The following is a 20,009-nucleotide window of genomic DNA, read 5'->3' on the forward strand; positions in this document are numbered from 1 at the left end:
TCTCTATTTTAAATAGTAGCCGCTTGTTAAATATGTTAAAAATGAATAGGTTTTTTTAAAGTAATCATTAAATCTCGTACTTAAACATATTTTCATAAAATATTTGTTTTAATTATGCATATCACCATAAAAATTATATTTTATAAGAATAGATGATTTTCCTTTAAAAAATTTAAATATTGTGGTTTTCATATGGCTAATTCCTTTGTTGTATGCATTTGATTTTTTTTCGAAATTGATAGTTCTAGGCATATGTTAAAATATGATTTTTAGGTATATTATATAAATTTTATGAAAATTTTAGAAACTTGTATGATGTACATCTTATGTCATCATGTTTTCCTTAACTCTTTGGTAATATCATGGATATTTTTGCATATTGACATATTCATATTTTATGTGATTTCAATGGTTCTCTCACTTTTTCCCCTTAATAATATTCTTCTTTTGCCTTTTGGCATTTACCCCTTAGTGGGTTTTTGTGTATTTTGGACTTTATGTGCATGTGATATTTGGTTCTTTATTGAACCCTCTTGTGTTATCCCTTGTAATTTGTATTTTTGCATATCTCATTACACTGGTTAGCTTTAAGATGCTTTCCTTATTATGCAAAACTAATTCTTTGAAAAACATTCTCGATTGATTATGCTTGAGAATGATCTTAGATATTTGTGTTCATCTCTATTCGACTTTTATATAGAAAATAAATCTTGCATTGGATGCTTTGAATACATTTTATAATGTTAACTCGTTTTTCTCTAAAAATGTGTCATAGTCACACAAAATATATTGCATTATGAATAATGTTTGGTATAATTTCATAGCTTTTGTTTAACTATGAGTTATTAGATTATTTTCATGATTGGTAGTAACTATGCTTACTTTTGGGATTGTAAAAAGTTTTTCTAAAAATTTTATATGTATTATTTCCTTAATATTACATGTTTTGTTTGTCTCATAGTAGACTTTTGTTTTAAAAGACTTATTTTTAAAACAATATGTTCTTGTCTTCTCCTTAAAAATTATTAGATCTTTTGTATATAATGTGCCCTAGTGCATCTATTCCTTGATCGGTGAATTTATGACTTCATCTTTAAGAATTGATTATGTTAAGTATGATTCTTGTTTATTCAAAAGGTTGTCATGAGATATATTGTTATGCATATGATTGCACTTTTTCTAAGATTGGTCATCTACCATTATTGGGTTTTTTTATTTGAAATTGTTTTTTCATATTGGTTCATTTTATGAACTCACATATTTGGAAAATGGGTCCCGTGAGTATTTATTGCCTTCTTATGGTATTTGTGTTGTCAATCATAGACTTTTATATGATGCATCAATTTTCTTGGCCTTATTATTGTTGAATCCGAGATGTTTGATGGGGTAAGTTGTGTGCACCTCGTTTTATGTCATTTTAGATTGTCAACTTGTAGTTTGACTCTAACTGACAGTTGTTAAAAAGTATGCGGAAATGAATTACAAGAATGCATAATGCATTCATAAGGTCCAACATTGGACAAACACAACCCCACAATGGGGAATAACAAAATGGTTCACTAAGGGACACCACAATAAGCCTACGAAGAGGTATAAGTTGCATATGTTTTATTGAATGAGGGCCTAAAAGGCCATACCTTACATGGGGGAATACCCCTCTATTTATACACAAAGGAGTGAGAGAAAGAGTGAGAAAAGAGTGAGAGAGAGAACATTGGGAGGCCCAAAAGAGGACTCGTTGGGCCCCCAACTGTCACATTTGTGACCGTTGGGGGTCCAACGACTCCTTTGGTTGGGACCCCCAATGCAATGCATTAAATGCATTTTACAATAAATGAAAAATAAAAAAGAAAAAGAAAATGTAAAATAAAATACATGTAAAAAGATGTAAAAAAGACTAAAATGCCCCTAATGGGCAGAATTGCAAAAATACCCTTTATCGGGTATGATGAGATAAATACATATATATGTATCTATATACATATATATGTATATATGATTACATATATTTTAACAACAGTTATGTGATTTCTGATTGCGAGTGTATTGAATCACTCATTTGTTTTTTGCCATTGTTTTTATTATGGATGCTTTTAATTATGTGTATCTATGATGGATATCTAATTTTTGAAACTATGGTGTTTTGAAATATGGTCAAAATTGGTATTTTTTTAATTGCATTAGTGTCTCTGTTACAAGTCTTCTAACCTCGGGTGTCTTCTCCTTTTTAAGCCTCTTATCTAAGTGTCATCATATGTAGACAAGAGATGTTTGTTCACACCTTCGTCTGTGTTTTTAGCCCATTGTTAGCTTTGTACTCTTGTTCTAGTCGCTGATACACTTATTTCAACAGATGTTTATTTATACCGTGTGTGATTTTTAGCCCATTGCTGGCTTTATATTCTTGTTCTAGTAGTTGATACACTTGATCCTTAGTGTCATTATATGCAGATAAGAGTTTTTATTCACACCTTCGTGTGAGATTTTTAGCCCTTTGTTGGCATTATGTTCTTATTCTAGTCGTTGATACACTAGTTTTAAGTGTCATTATATGTAGACAAGAGATGTTTATACACATTTTTTTTGTGTCTTTGTCCCTTTAATGGCATTGTATCTATGTTCTTGTTCTAGTCACTTATACACTTGATTTGTGAATTTTTGAGGTCTAACGAGGTAATTGCTTGTAGTGGATGAACTATTGTTGAGATTTGCAAAATTTCATATTTATGAAAATTTTTAAATTTATCTTCTTCCGCAAATTGGTTTTGATTTGCATACATCATTCCCTTCATCATATGGGATTTTTTAATTCTTTAATGAATTTTTTAAATCTTTACTACTTGGTTTTTTCTTGTATGAAAAAATATTTATCGATAAAAGTTTATGTATTTAATTAATGATATATATGTATATTTGGACCTCTATAATTAAAATCATTCTAAGATATCTGAGTTATGTTTCTAATTGATTATCGTGCCCACATTGTGGTATGCATAAATTTAATTAACTCATCTTTTATTGATAAATTAGTTGCCTCTTCATTATTGTTTCATGTGTATTAAACATGCTTTAACTAAATATGCATATATGTGTGTATTAGCATGAAGTTAATTAGCTCTTTCTAAGGGTTCTCTTACTCATTCAATAAACTTTTTCTTTATTTTTCATGCCTTTGTGCATGTGTACTTTGAGAGTGTTCATCTTGCCTTTGTGTGCATTTTTGTCTATTGAGAATCTAGTGCCTTTTAGCACATAGCTTTAGTCTTGAAGACATGGTGCATGATCAATGTTTCTTAAGCATTTTTGTGATAAATAAAGATTTATTTATTTTATTTGTGTTCTTTCATTTATACCCTTTTATGAGTTTTGTTTGAAGTTCTTTTGAGAGATTCGTGTGCTTTATGGAAGACCACCATTTCATTTAAGATAATTTTTATGCATAATTGTATATCGCTTCCTAAAGAATCATATGTCCTTTAAATAATCAAATATTCTTATTATCAATGTTATGGTTTCTTGAAAAATAAGTTGATTATGATCTTTGAGGGATGCTCCTCTTGTCTTTCTTAATATCTAATTATTCGAAAAGTTATTACTATTTTATTTAAACCATTTTATTCTTGCTTTACAATATATTATTGTTAAAAAATTTGCAACTCGGGCTAAAATATTTTTCTTGTGTACTTGGAGTCTTCTTTTGATTTGTTCTTTTTATGCAGAATCTTTAAGATGTGATACCTTCGATACATCATGGAGATAACCAATGAAGGTGCTTGGGGATGATCACCAATAAAGGCGTTTTGAAGACTTATATTTGCAAGAATTTTCTGAGATACCATAAAAATGAAGATTTTCCTTGAAGACTTTGACTTCTTCTCAAGATTCTTTTTTGTATTTCCAAACTTTCAGGATAACTTTTCTCGTCAAGATTGAGGGGGAGTGTTAAAAATATATGTATATATGTATATATGTATATATATATATATACATATGTATATATATACATGTCTATATATAAATATGTAATTCATTTGTAATACTCAATAAGGGTAAAATAGTCTTTTCACCATTTCTCGCATATTCATTTTTTAATATGTTTTTATTTCTTTTTGTACCTTTTAATTTTCTTTTTCCTTTTATTGATTTTGGCTTTTAGGCATTGAGGGGCCCACCATATAGACGTTGGAGAGGCTCCAATGCCTCCCTCCTTGGGTCCTCTCTATTGTATAAATATTTGGTTATCCCTCTTGTATTTTTAAGTTTTTTTCAAGGCTCATTTTAATAAATATTTCATTATATTTTTTCATGCTTGTGTAGCCTTTTTAGGCTTTTATGTCCCTTATGGACTTCTTGTTTGATTGCCGTAGTGCTTGTCTATTATTGGACTTTGTGAATGCTTGCGCATTCTTGGGTTACACTTCTGCCTATTTTCTTACAAGATGTACTTTTTTGTTAATATATATATATTGTCTTGTATTTTTGTATTTTTGTATTTTTGTATTTTTTCTTTTTCTTTTTTATTTCCTTTGCTGACTGTGTCAGCTATAGGAGCTGTTGGACTCCCCAACGGCTAGTTTTCTAACCGTTGGGGACTCCAACAGCTATCTCATGTTGTTCTTATTTAAAGACCTCTTGGCCTTCTTGTATATCATTGCTTCTTTGAAGCTTTTCTATTTTTTGTTAATAATACACAATGCTTTAGTGCACTTATTTCCTTTGTCTTGAGTGAGATACAGATTTATATCTGTATTGTGTTGAAGATCCGCTGATTTACATGGTATCAGAGCCAGGTTCCCTGTAAACAGCTATTTCTTGTTTTGAAGCACCTCGGTTAGCTGGTTTCTGAACACCAACTGTTTGGTGTTTTGCCTCTGATCAAAGGCAGATCAGTTTCTGATCTGATTCTGTTCTTACGCTGCTGCTGTTGGCATAATCTACTGCTGTCAAATCTGTTGCGACAGATTGCTGTTTGAAGTGCTGCAGCAACCAACTTTGCTGCGGAAGAATCGTGTGTTGTCATCATTGGTGTATTGCTGAAATTTTGAAGACTGCTGCATTTCAAAGGCTTTCTTGTGTTCAAAAGTCATACTCTTCTTCAAATCTATAAGGTGTGATTCTTCTTATTTTAAATTATGTTTTGTTGAAATGGAAGAGAAAGAATTGGGTTTCTTGTCTACCATTCCCAAGCTTTCTTCTACCAATTATAGAACATGGGCCTCTTCTATGGAACATATTTTTTGGGGAAGAAATCTTTGGGGATATATAGATGGATCCGATGAGGAACCTCAACTATCTCTCACAAAGAAAGTTGAAGGGAAAGAAGTGGACTTAAATGAAAATGAAAAAGAAAAGGCTTTCAATGGATACAATAAGAAATGGAGAGCTTGGAAGTGTGGTCATAATAAGGCCATTCATTGGCTTCAAGCGGGTGTAGATTCAGCCACACAAGCTCAAATATCCAATTTTCAATTAGCTTATGAAGCTTGGGATTATATAAAGGAAACCTTTACTTTAAAGGATGCTGCTCACAAGGCCAATCTCCAAAGAGGCATTATGCTTGCACAACAAGGAGACAAAACTATTAGGGAATTTTAAGGAGAAATAATGCAATTATGGGATCAACTTTTATTATGTGAACCCAAATGGACAACTGATTTAGCTCTTCGAAGGCAACAATTAGAAGAAGACAAACTTTTTAAATTCATTAATAGCCTTCGACCGGAGTTTGATGGAGTAAAAACAGTCCTTCTTCATAGAGAACGACCACCTATGATTCAAGAAGCACTTGCCGAGTTAACAATGGAAGAGACAAGGTTGACAAGTCAAGATCTCATAGAATGACTAGGCCACCTACAAAATTTGTCTCATATGATTCTTTTTCTCCAAAACATAGATCTTGTCCTATAGCTTTACATGCATTTGTTGAACCCACTAATTACAATGATGCCAAAGGCAAACCCGAATGGGAGGAAGCTATGAAATGTGAATTGAATACTCTTGAAAAGTGTAAAACTTGGGAGATTGTTAACCTTTCAAAGGACAAAAAAACTATAGGGTCTCGATGGGTGTATAAAGTTAAGACTAAAAGTGATGGAAGTCTTGAGAGATATAAAGCTTGACTTGTAGCGAAGGGATATGCTCAGGAATATGGGATAGATTATGAGGAAACCTTTGCTCCTGTAGCCCATATGACATCTGTTAGAGCTCTTATTTCTATTGCTTCCATTAAAGGTTGGTCTCTTTATCAAATGGATGTTAAAAATGCCTTTTTAAATCAAAACCTTAATGAAACTGTTTATATGGAACCTCCTCCTTGTATGAATCTTCCTCAAGGAAAAATTCTTCAACTTAAGAAAGCTCTGTATAGTTTGAAACAAGCTCCTAAAGCTTGGTTTGACAAATTCAGTAAGACAATGGATCAACTTCAATTCAAATCTTGTTACATTGATACTGCTCTTTTTGTTAAAAATTCTCAAGGAATTGTGATTTTACTATTGTATGTTGATGATATGATCATAACTGAAAGTGACAAACATGAGATTACTGAAATAAAAAATATTCTTAAACAAAAATTTGATGTCAGATTTAGGTTTCCTGACTTATTTTCCTGGTATTAAGGTAACCTACTCACCTAGAGGCTACCTCATATCTCAAATTAAATTTGCGCCTAGTATTATTGATCGTTCAGGAATCACTGATGATAAAGTTGTAGATACCCCTGAAGCTTTGGGTGTAAAAATGAAGATTAATGATGGGGAACCACTATCCAATTGTTAAAATGTAAAATTGTATATATATATAATAATAATATTATATTATTATATATATAAATATTTTTCATTTCTTTCTTTTCTGTAATTTATTCCCTTATTTTTATTTTTTGTCTTTATGTCATCTAGTTCAGTTTGAACTAGAATGACTGTTGCTAGTCAAGTCCTGTCCAGACTTGACTAGCAATAGAGTTGTTGGACTGACAACAGCTCTATTGAGTTGTCTTTCAGCTGTGTATATAAAGGGGTGCAGCCCCTCTTGTATTTTATCCCAATGCTTCTTAAGCAATTGGTTTTTCATATCAATAAAGAATACATTTTTATTTTTATTTTGTTTCCAGTTATACCCTTTTTAAGGGTTATGCTTTAGTGTCATTCTTGACACTTGCCCTTATGAATCTAAGCTCGTGTTTCGAAGATCCCCATTTCATTTCATGGTATCAGAGTTGCGGAAGTAATAAATCTTGAGGAAAAGTTGTCTCAGTTTCCGTGCCCGTTTACAAAAGTGTTTGTCACTTGAAGAGAAGTGTTTTATCACTTCATTGGGGAAGATTTCACATCTTGTTGTATTGTTTTTTTTTCTTCTTTCTTTTTCATTTTCCTTCTTGTTTCTCTTCTATCCCTATTTTTCTCTCCTTGTAATCGATGGATGACAATGATAAAGTCACTGACATGCCTATGAAACTAAGCGATACAAACTATGTAACATGGGCTTCAATCATGAAGCACCATATATGAGGAAAAGGCCTATGGGGGATTGTGTATGGTTTCGATTCGGAACCTAAGCTATCTCTTACTAAAAAGGAGGAAGATAAAGAGGTCCCTCTATCAGAAGAAGAGAAAATCAAGGTTATTGCCTCATACGAGAAGAAATGAAAAGAATGGAGAATATCTCATGCGAAGATAATGTCATGACTTATCAATAGTGTTGACATTAAAAATGCTCAAGTCTTGCCAAATTTGATCATGACGATAAGGCATGGGAATACCTTAAGAATATGTATTCCCTTAAAGATATTGCACACGTGTGCAACCTCCAAGAAAAAGTTTGAATGATGACACAAGGAGACAAAATTATTCGTGAATATTACAATGGGTTGTCCGAACTTTGGGAAGAACTTTTCCTTTTAGAACCAAAGTGGCATTGTGCCAAAGACATCGAGCTTCGTCAGAAACAACTCGATGCTGAATATTTTTACAAGTTTATCACTGGATTAAGGCTGAAATTTGAAACCACTAAATCGGCCCTACTTCACCGAAGAAAAATTCCTTCTATTGTTGAAACTATTAAAGAGTTAACAATGGAAGAAAATCGTCTCCGGAAAGGTTCTTCAAAAATTCAAGATGATTCTGTTTTAGCCGTGTCTAGACCAGGGAATCATGTTCAATCATATAGGCATCCTCACTTTAACCGACAAAATGGTGACTATGATAAGAAGAAAGTTATTTGTCATCACTGTCATGAACCGGGACACTACAAGCCACAATGTCCCAAACTTAAGGAGCTGAAAGAAAAAAGAGTTGCAATTGTTGGATCGGAGCCTAAAGATCAGGATGCGCCAATTTCCCTGGCCCAACTAATGAAGATTCTTCAGCCTCTCATCAAAGGTGTCTTTTCCTCATCTGAAGCTTCAACCGGCGCAGCAACCTCATCTTTTTCTGATCCAGGTAAAATTTCTTGGCTCCTTGACTCTGGTGCATTTTTTCATATGACCCCAAATAATCAAAGTCTATCCAAATGTGTCAAAAATAAAACAAGTGTCAAAGGTCTTTACTGCTGATGGGACTTCTCTTGAAATAGAAGGAATAGGAAATTTTGAAAAAATTTATAAAACAAAGAAATTTTCTATTCCAGAAAATAGACATGTTCCCAAATTAAATTTAAATCTTTTATCTGTATCTCAAATTTCTAATTATGGGTATAATATTTCATTTTCTTCTCATGGTTGTTGGGTACAGAATCGCCAGTCAGGCAAGCTGATTGGGGAAGGCCATAGAGAAAGAGTACTCTATTACATAGATTTTTTGGAAATGCCGAAGAAAGCTTTTTGTTATAATGTTCAAAAAATAGAGTTGGAATTGTGGCATAAGAGACTTGGTCACCCACATATAGCCAAAATCCAACATTTTCTAAATCTAGGAAAATTTTGTAACTCTGAATCATTTGATTGTAAAGATTGTATTCTCGGCAAAATGAAAAGATTACCATTTCAGAACAGAATCTTTTTCTCTTCAAGACCACTTGAATTAATACACTCAGATGTTTGGGGTCCTGCACCAATAATTTCTAAAGGAGGATTTGTTTACTATGTTATTTTTGTCGATGATTTCTCCCGACATTCGTGGATTTATTTTCTCAAACATAAGTCTGAAGTATTTTCATACTTTCAAACTTTTCATAATATGGTTAAAAACAAGTTTCAAAATGATATTACTATTTTTTGCACAGATTCAGGGGGAGAGTTTTTATACACAGATTTTCAAAATTATCTTAAATTGCATGGCATCACACATCAAAGATCTTGTCCTTATACACCTCAACAAAATGGACTGACAGAACGAAAACATCGCCATATTATAGAAACCACTAGGACTTTATTAATAGCAAATCAAGTCCCGAAAGACTTTTGGGCAGAAGTTGCCTTAACTGCCACCTATCTCATAAATAGGATGTCATTTTCTTCGTTACAAAATATCACTCCCATTGAAAAACTTATAAACATTTCTCCAGACTACTCTAGACTAAGAATATTTGGGTGCAAATGTTTCATATTTACTGACAAAAATGATAAACTTTCTCCTCGTGCGATTCCTGGTGCCTTTTTAGGATATGATGAAAAACAGAAAGGTTATAAATGTTTTGACTTCAAAAATAATAGACTATATGTGTCTAGAAATGTTTCCTTTCTTGAAAAGGAGAGTTTTTTTTATTTTAGAAAATTAAAAGACGTCACTGAGTACTCCTTTTTGCTAGATCTAACATCAACATCTGATGAATATGACTTTGACTGTAACTTTGATGATGATCAAAGAATTATTGATCTTAATGTTGAAAATGAAGAAGTTTATAGAGATACTAGTATTCAATATTCCAGGTGACAAGAGTCCAATCCTCCATGTGCACTTGAAAAATATTCTAACATTCCAACTAGACAAGCATCCCGAGTCTCGAGGCCTCCAGGAAAGTTTGTATCATACGAGTCTTTCTCACCCACATATAGGGTAGTTATTGTATTAATTCACTCATATGAAGAACCATCCACATATTTTCAAGCAAAAAATGATATCAAATGGATAGAAGCCATGAAAGCTGAATTAGATGCACTTGAAAAGGCTTCTACATGGAATATTCAAGATCTTCCTCCAGGGAAGAAAACTATAGGATGTCGATGGGTTTATAAAATTAAAACCAAGAGTAATGGTACTCTTGAAAGATATAAAGTCTGTTTAGTAGCCAAAGGTTATGCCCAAGAATATGGGATTGATTATGAAGAAACCTTGGTTCCAATGGCTCGTATGACAATTGTCTGAACCTTAATTGCCTTAGTTTCTATCAAAAAATGGCATATTTTTCAAATGAATGTCAAAAATGCTTTTTTAAATGGAAAGTTAGTTGAAGAAGTATACATAGAACCCCCTCCTGGTCTAAGTATTCCTAAGGGTAAAGTCCTTCGCTTAGAAAAAGCTCTTTATGGACTTAAACAAGCACTAAAAGCTTGGTATGATAGGTTTAGTCGTGTTATGATTGATATTGGTTTTCAATTCTGTTTAACTGACACTGCTTTGTTTATTAAGAATTCTGATGCAAGGATCATTGTGCTTCTTCTCTACGTGGATGATATGATCATCACCGGAAGCGATAAACAGAGAGTTGAAACAATCAAAACACTTCTTAAATCTCATTTCGAAATGACTGATTTGGGCTTGTTGAGATATTTTTTAAGCATTGAAGTTGTTTATTCTCCTAGAGGATATTTATTATCTCAGACTAAATTTGCTTTTGATATTGTTTTCAGGTCTAGTATTACTGATGATAAAAAAGTTGACACTCCAGAAGTTGTTAATGTTAAAATGAAGATTGATGATGGAGAACTTCTTGCAGACTCTACTCCTTACAGACAGCTTGTCGGGGCACTTTTCTATCTATCCATTACAAGACCAGATATAGCACATGATGTTCACACAGCAAGTCAATTTCAACATGCTCCTACTTCTGTTCATATGGGAGCAGTCATGCGTATTATCAGATACATCAAGTCCTCTCTTTCACGAGGACTTTTCTTATCTTCCTCCTCTTCTCTTGATTTAATTGCATATACTAATGTTGATTGGGGAGGTGATCCCAATAACAGACACTCAACCACTGGCTTTTATGTCTTTTTAGGGGAATCATTGATCTCGTGGAGGTGTAAAAAGTAGCAAAAGGTATCTCTCTTATCCACCGAAGCTGAATACAAAGCCATGACAACCACGACCATGGAAGTAGTTTGGCTCTGACGACTGCTTGCTGACATGGGAGCTGAAGCAACAAAGGCTTCACAAGTGTGTTGTGACAACAAAACTGCGATCTATATTGCCAGTAACAGAACATTCCATGAATGCACCAAACACATCGAAATGGATTGTCACTACGTCAGAGAGGAATATCTACACAGGATAATTGATCTGTCATATGTCACTTCAGAATATCAGTTAGCATACTTCTTTACAAAGCCTCTCGATGCTCTTCGATTTCACTTTCTCTTAGACAAACTTTCGCTCATTGTACCGTAAGTTTGAGGGGGAGTGTTAAAATGTAAAACTGTACATATATATATATATATATATATATATATATATATAAAAATATATTTTTCATTTCTTTCTTTTCTATAACCTTTTTTCCTTTATTTTTATTTTTTGTCTTTATGTCATCTAGTTCAGTTTGAACTAGAATGACAGTTGCTAGTCAAGTCCTGTCCAGACTTGACTAGCAATAGAGTTGTTGGACTGACAACAGCTCTATTGAGTTGTCTTTCAGCTGTGTATATAAAGGGGTGCAGCCCCTCTTGTATTTTATCCCAATGCTTCTTAAGCAATTGGTTTTTCATATCAATAAAGAATACATTTTTATTTTTATTTTGTTTCCAGTTATGCCCTTTTTAAGGGTTATGCTTTAGTGTCATTCTTGACACTTGCCCTTGAGAATCTAAGCTCGTGTTTCGAAGATCCCCATTTCATTTCACCAATCCCACCCCTTACAGACAACTCATCGGAGCACTTTCATATCTTACTATCATTCGTCCAGATATCTCTCATGTTGTGCATACGGTCAAGTCAGTTTCAACATGTTCCAACTACAGTTCATATGGGAGTTGTCCTTCGCATTGTCAGATATATCAAGAATACTCTAACAAAGGGGCTTTTTTTGTCTTCTTCATCATCGCTCGAACTCACTGCATATACTGATGCAGACTGGGGAGGAGATCCTAATAATCGTCATTCTACTACTGGCTTCTGTATCTTTTTGGGAAGCTCATTGATATCATGGAGGTGCAAGAAACAACAAAAAATATCTTTATCGTCAAGCGAAGCAGAATATCGAGTGATGGCTACTACAACTTCTAAACTTATTTGGATAAAAAGTCTCCTAAAAGATATGGGTGTAGGCCTGAATTCTTCATCAAAATTATGCTGCGACAACAAGAGTGCTACTTACATTGTCAGCAATCACATTTTTCATGAAAGAACCAAGCATATAGAGATGGATTGTCATTATGCTCGGGAAGAATTTTTTAAGAAGTCCATTGAGCTGCCATTTGTTACATCTGAGCATCAGTTGGCTGACTTCTTCACCAAACCCCTTGCGGCTCCTCGCTTTAATTTCCTTCCCAGCAAACTTTTGGTCCTTCGCCCGTGAGTTTGAGGGGGGGTGTTAATATATATATATATATATATATATATATATATATATATATATATATATATATATATATATATGTGTGTGTGTGTGTGTGTTGTTGTTGTCCTGTATTTTTGTATTTCTTTTTTTGTATTTTTTATTTTTTTTTGTATTTCCTTTGTTGACTGTGTCTCTGTTGGACTCCCCAACGGCTAGTTTTCTAACTGTCGGGGACTTCAACAGCTATCTCATGTTGTTCTTATTTAAAGGCCTCTTGGCCTTCTTGTATATCATTGCTTCTTTGAAGCTTTTCTATTTTTTGTTAATAATAATACACAGTGCCTTAGTGCACTTATTTCCTTTGTCTTGAGTGAGATACAGATTTATAGCTGTATTGTGTTAGAAGATCCGCTGGTTTACACTTTTCTATGTATATATATATTTATTTATATATCTTAGTCATCCTGGGTTGACTAAGGCTAGCTATTGGAGGCTAGTCCAACGGCTAGAAGGGCTCCTCCCTTTTTTTCTTTTTTTTCCTCTCTTCTTTCTATAAATTGTAGTGTGTGTGAGTGAGAGTTGAGACAGTGATGGGTAGCTTATAGTTTTTTGTGTGTTTCTGGAGTGTTGTATTGTAGTGAGGTCCTTATGTATTTATTTCTTTTATGTATTTTATTATTCATTATGAATGAAATCATTTATTCATACTTGAATTAAGTTTGTATATTGTGAGTATTCAAATACATTTCGATTGGCATTTGGACTACGTTTTGGAATGTCTTGGGTTTCATGCTATTTCGTGACAACAATGTCTCATAGAATCATCTAATACTATTCGCGTCAAGTGCATAAATATATTTAGATTAAAAAAAAAGAACAGAATTTCCACCTGCAAGAAGTCGTACAGATCATCGCTGACACCTTTCTCATTGTGACGAATGTCTCTTCTGTCTGTAGTGTAGCTAAAACCGGTTCCTGTAGGCTGGTCAACATATATAAGGTTGGATACCTGCAACAGCACATTAATAAACCATGATAAGATATTTAACATAGTAAAAGATTATGAGTTCCCGTTGTGCATGATGAGCATTATCACTTGAAATTAAAGCCTGAACAGTTAAGCAAGCACACCAAGTAGGAACAAGAATTTTAGTGGAAGAAAACTCATATATTCTAAACTAGTAGAAACCCAAGTAGGAAATTGAGCAAAAATTAGGGAAAGAATCCTTTATTCTCACTATGCATTGTGTTGGCATTGGAGTTGGGTCAAAATCAATTAGCAACGGTAGTTTCGGACAAAAACATTGAGGAGGGATTTGTGGAGTTGAGAAGGTAGTAAAACATTTACCCCATTGTATTTGAACAAAGCAAAATTGGCAAATACTAGCGGCCAATTCCAAATGCTAGAGGGCTTTCCCCAATGCCTAGTTCAGCTGTTGCATTTGATCGGCAAGAAAGAACTAGCAGAAACTAGGACTTTGACAAATAAACCAAAGAGCTGGAAAGGATGATATCTCGCAGACCGACAGCCTGACGGGAATTCTTTTCTTTAAGCAGGAGAAGATGCTGCTACTCGAGTTTGAAAGCTTCCACCCAAGTTATTGAATTAAAACATGCACGCATATAGTACAAATAAATGGCAGCAATCAAGGCTAACCACCATGCGTGGGGAAAGGGCATTCAAATGGCTTAAGAGGTAGAACCAAAAGCTTTACCTTATCCCAGCCGTACTCATTCCACACCAGAGACATGTTATCGGCTATGGTAAACGGCCCATTCTCATAAAAAAGCGCCAATTCACTGCTGCATCCAGGGCCTCCCGTCAACCAGATGACAACAGGATCGTCCTTGCTTCCACGAGATTCAAAGAAGAAATAGAACATTCTACACGAGAAAAGCAATTCGAGGCAATCAAAAGCAACTCCCCGAAATAATTGAATGAAAAATAATCAGAATTTTCTCGAACATAGTATCTGGTTCTGCACAAACATGATCTAACTACATTTAGATATGTGCGTCAAGAACGAAGAGAATGCGAATATCGATGAATGGTAAAACTTCTCTTTGCGAAGGAGATAATGCAGATTCTATTCCGACCATCCGGCCATGGTGGAGCAACGTAATACGATATACGATCCGGTGTACTTGACAAACCAAACGAGAACCTCTCATCTTAATCTCTGATTAGACGATCGTTTAGGGGAAACAGAGAGAAGGGAATGAAACAGAGGGAGCTAACCTGGCGCCATGAGTATGTGGCAAACTGTAGTATCCAGCGTGGTGACCCAAATCCTCCGCGGAGGGGTCGGAGCCGGAAATGTTGGGGAACCTGAACCTCCTCTCGACGAGAAGGGTATGTTTGAGGCCGCCCTCGCCCTCCGGCTCCCGCTGCTGCTGCTGTTCCAGATGGGTACCCGGTAAAAGGTTGAGTTGGCGGATGAGCTTCTCCGCCTGCCCGTAGGGAAATCCCGATCTCAGAGAAAGACGGTCACCACCACCATCAACATCACCGCGAGAAAACGGCGACGACGAAGAATAAGAAAAAACAGAGACAAGAAGCAAGCACGAACACAAGAAGAAAGGGAAGAGGCCTGCACCGGCCATTTTCTTGTTCTCCTTTCTCTTCTTCCTCCTCACAGAGAAAGAGAACACCAAAGAGGGGGAGGGTTGGGTTTGTCAAAAAGCGGTTGCGGAGTGCGGTTTGGAACTTTTGCTTTTTTTTTTGTCAGACTGAAACTGATGCGTGCAAGCGAGCCACCTCAGCCCTCCATCTCATGTGCTGTGTACACGCTTCAAAATTACGCGATATTATATATAGATAGATATAGAGAGAGAGAGAGAGACCACCTAACGTTCCCTTTCCATGACATGAGAAAAGGAAAGGGGAGCAAGAGTGATTGGTGGTAGGGGTGGCAATCGAGTCGGGTTGGCGGGTCGTGTCGACGAGTTGACGGGTCAGCATACCTCAACATGAACCTGACCTGTTTATTAAATGAGTCGATTGTGGCAAACATGAACCCGACTCATTTATTAAACGGGTAACCCGACATGACACGATTGATCGAGTAAATGAGTTAGCGGGTGGGTTGGTGGGTCGGGTTCATGTTAGCGGATGGGTTGACGGGTCAGGTTCGGGTAAACAGGTTGACCCACCCGCCTAACCCGTTTATTAAACGGGTCGGCCAGGTTAGCGGGTTGGCATACCCCTAACATGAACCCAACCCATTTAATAAATGGGTTAGACGGGTCGACCCATTTACGACACAAACCCATTTAAGCCAAACCCATCTAAGAAGCAGGTAGTGTCAGATTTTGCCACCCCTAGTTGGTGGTAGAGCCGATAAACGAGCACAACAATTCGTTTGACAAGTTCATCAGTCCTTGAATTTATCGTTCGAGTTTAAGTTGGTTTGTTGATTAAATAATAATAATAACTCCTAAAAGTACAAATAATATGGCAGTAAACTAAGAAATATAGCAAACATAGTTAATTTTTCTAGACAATATGTAAAGCATGTCCAATTTACTTTTTCTCTCTACAGTTCTGCCCTTATCATGGCGCTTGATTTTTGCAGACAACTTAGAAATTAAGCACCTAAATTTTCAAACGATTAAAAGTTAAAATTCAATGTGCTAGATTTGTTATATTCTAATGAGCAGTCAATCTCGGTATTATGCCAAAAAACTAGTGCCATGTACGTTTTTGTCAGTAATAAAATTCGAAATATATACATTGTTTCAAAATTGTAAGCAGCAGTGTTTGAAATTTAAATTTGTTGCTTGCAAGCTTAAACCACGTACACTCTATGATATAATAAATATATAAATAAAGTATAAAAAATGGACTCTAGAACTATTGAGTTAGATTTATTTATACATTGCTTCAAAGTTGTAAGCAATATCATTTGAAATCTAAACTTGTGCTGACTTCAACCATCTACATTGCATGATATCTATGCATACGTAATATATAACTATTACTGTCTAACAGTAAGGGCCGAGCTGAGTTGAACATTCATTGTTCATGTTTGGCCTGCCAAGCCTATTTCATGATTTCAATTTATGAGCCATGTCACGAGTAGCTGGTCCCAATTTCTAACCCTAGTTGATAGTAGTGGCATAAACAGGTTAGATTCCATGCCAATAACAAGTATTAACAGATCTGATTTAGTAGGAGCTATCCTAAATGTCAGCATGAGCTTAGGGCGCCAAATTTGGGTCAGCCACACGCACAATCAAGATTGAAGGCTCGCATCACCTCACCGACGGGGGCTCTGCTTGTTTGGTAGGAGCTGTTAGTGCACGTCACATTGTATTGGGATGTTGCAAGTTCAAAACCTAATGATACGAGTTGTAGAACTGGTGGGGGTCTGCTTAACCCCAGATTGCCTATAAAAAAAAAAGATTGAGGCTCTCATCAATTTCCCAGTGTTACATAGTACAGGTGTGCAGTGTGCACTTGTATTTTCTTCCAATTCTTGTTAGTTTTATTTCTAGGCACGGAGATTCAATTGCTGAATTCATCCAAGAGAGCCATAGTATTTTTTTCCTTCTCTTTCAAAAATGCATTTTTATATGTAAAATTTTCGTGCCTCTTGTAAAGCCCGTGAAAAAAAATCGTGTCAGACACGTGCCCGGCACATGTCGGACACGAGTCAGCGTCTGACCCCCCGTGTCGGGCCCGGATCCGAGCTGGACCCGAGCCCGAACCTGAACCCGGGTTCTCGAACTCTCGAGAACCTGCGTCTTTTAAAAAGACGCAGGCGTCTCGGGCGAAGGTTCAAAACCCTCGCCCCTTCTCTCTCTCCTCTGCTTCGATCTCCCCCCTCACGCTGCCGCCGGCGAGCGGTTCCGTCCGGCAGCCTCCCCGATGACCGACGATCCTCGCTGCCGACCTCTTCCCCCCTTCGCTGTCTCCTGTGTTGCCGATGTCGGCGGCTCGCAGTCGGCCATCCTTTCTTCCTCCCTGCAGTCGTCGAGCGCCGGCGACTAGCCGCCAGCATCTCGCTATTGGCCACCCCCTTTTTCGACGACCGGCTCCGGCGACAACCAACCTCGTGCGCCGGTGACCTTCGAGCCCTGCCGGCCAGCGACGTCGCCACCCTTGTCGAGGCAGCTCAGTCGACGGTAGCCCTCGACCTTTCGGCCTGACGACTCCCCTGATTTCGGAGGTATAAACCCTTCTCCCCTTCTTTTTTTTTTCTACTTTCCTAGCGCCGACAGGGAACCTCGCTCCCTGTGTCGGCTTAGCTTTCTGGCAAGGGGGCTCCGCTCCCCTGCCTCTAGCAGGTTTTTCGGCAAGGCTCGATCGAGCCCTGTGACCCTCCCTTCCTTGTTGTTCGTGAGGAGCAGCCTGATGGGGGGGGGGGGGGATGAGCCCCTGTTGGCAGGGGGTTAAACCCCCTGCCTTCCTCTTTGTATCGGTCGACAGGGGGATTGAGCCCCCTGTCGTCGTTGCTTTGCCGGCAGAGGGCTCGCCTCCCCTACCATTTTGCTTTGCCGGCAGGGGGTTCACCCCCCCCCCCATGCCCTTCTTGTTGTTTTGGTAGGGGGCCTTCGTCCCCCTGCCCTCTGTTGTGCCTGCCGGCAGGGGGCGAGGCCCCCCTGTTTTTTCGGCAGGGGGCTTCGCCCCCTGCCTTATGTTGTTCTCTCGACAGGGGGCGGAGCCCCCCTGCTCGCTTGTTGCTCCTCGGCAGGGGGCTCTGTCCCCCTGTCCTTGTGCCTGCCTGCAAGGGATGGAGTTCCCCCTGCATTTGTGACCCAGCAGGGGGCGGAGCCCCCTGCTCTCTTGTTCCTTCTCGGCAGGGGGTTCTGTCACCCTGCCTCCTGCATTTTGCCGGCAGGGGGCGAAGCCCCCTGCTTTCCTGTTTTCGAGCAGGGGCTTGCCCCCTGCATTTCGTTGTTCTTCGGCAAGGGGCTTTGCCCCCTTGCCTTGTTCTTGCTGCCGGCAGGGGGCTGCGCCCCTGTCTCGTGTTCTGACAGGGGGTGTTCCCCCTTGCCTTGTTGTGGCAGGTGTGGTAGGGAGCTTCTGCTCCCTCCCCTGCCTTTCCTTGTGCTAGCAGACAGGGAGCTCCTACTCCCTGCCTCTGCTGCTGTTGCCAAGCAGGGCTGAGGCCCCTGCCTCTGGCACCCTTGTCTGCAAGATGCAGAGCTCCTGCCTCTGCCTTCTGCAGGCAGGAGACCTTGCTGTGTTTGCTTCTCTTTTCTTATATGGCATATACTAACGTTCTAAGATCTCCAGGTTGAACGGTGGATCTTGCTCGCCCTCTGTGGCTCGAGCCCTTGTTTGCCTACGCTGCATGCGTACGAGGACCCACAACCCCTTAAGGTAGGGGATTCTTGCGTGAAAGGACAATGAACTGATAAATGCTAAAATAAGAAAAGATAACTAAAAGGGGATGATATATGTATATGTATACTATATATACGTATGTCTTTACCTTTAAGGACGTGGTTTCGCGATCCTTGTCCTATTTACTTTCTCGCACTTTCCTTTCTGTCGCCGCCGCGCTATATGTGCCTAGGATTTTCATTCCTGTCTTTACATTTCTTATTTTTTTACTCAAGGATGCGGTTTCGCGATCCTTGTCCTATTTACTTTCTCGCACTTTACTTTCCTGCTGCCCCGCGCTTTGCGCCCTGGCGTTTACTTGCTTATGTCTGCCTTGTTCTCCAGGATGTAATCCTGGTCCTCCTTTACGTTCTTGCACTTTACTTTCTTGCATTTACTTGTTGCTCTGCGCTTTGCGCCATGACCTTGCTTCTGCTTTACTTTTCGTACTTTACCTTCCTGTGCTATCGTGCTTGCTCTTGCACTTACCTTTTGTATGTATTCATCTTTTCCTTGTTGCTGCGCTTCGTGCATATGCCTTGTTCGTGCATGTATCCTATCTCTGTCGCATGCTCCTTTTCCTGCTTGCGCTTATTGATCTATCGAGGTGCAACCCCATGCCTCGTGAGTCATCCTTTACACTCGCGTGGTCAGTATAGGATCTCTTACCTCACGAGTTGCTTACGTAGTTGCCTGCTTGTGCGTTACGATGATCGAGGTATGATCTCATACCTCGTGTGGAGCTTTAGCGTTCTACCCTCGTGGTGCGGCTTCGCCCATTGAGTTTTGCCCCTCGACTTGCCTTTGTATTGGTTTGTGCACGGGTTTGTCCTTTGTCAGCTTGCACTCCTTGAGTGTAGCTTCGAGTGTATAGTGTATATCGTTTCACTTGTCTTACAGGTCACGACACACACTTGTGCACTTCGGTTCTCCAAAGACATCGTCTTAGGTGCAAACCTATTTTCAAGATGTATAGCTTGTAAAGCAGAGGTAGCGGCCAAACCTCCCAAATCGATGTATTTGGGAT

General features: G+C 37.9%; 1 protein-coding gene across 1 annotated transcript in view; it reads right to left on the bottom strand.

The window, feature by feature from the left end:
- LOC149819026 (serine carboxypeptidase-like) overlaps positions 1-15,315 on the bottom strand; it is a 38,108-nt gene extending 22,793 nt beyond the window's left edge. The window contains exons 1-3 of the mRNA XM_089984427.1: positions 14,891-15,315; positions 14,367-14,535; positions 13,541-13,660 (exon numbers count right to left, since the gene is read on the bottom strand). Coding sequence (XP_089840553.1) covers positions 13,541-13,660; positions 14,367-14,535; positions 14,891-15,255 — 654 coding nt within the window. The 5' untranslated portion in view covers positions 15,256-15,315. The remainder of the gene's footprint in view (positions 1-13,540; positions 13,661-14,366; positions 14,536-14,890) is intronic.
- Between the last annotated feature and the right edge of the window lie 4,694 nt (positions 15,316-20,009).

Source organism: Nuphar pumila, chromosome 13 (genome assembly GCF_984573655.1).
Source record: "Nuphar pumila chromosome 13, dmNupPumi1.hap1.1, whole genome shotgun sequence".
Taxonomy (NCBI): Eukaryota; Viridiplantae; Streptophyta; class Magnoliopsida; order Nymphaeales; family Nymphaeaceae; genus Nuphar; species Nuphar pumila.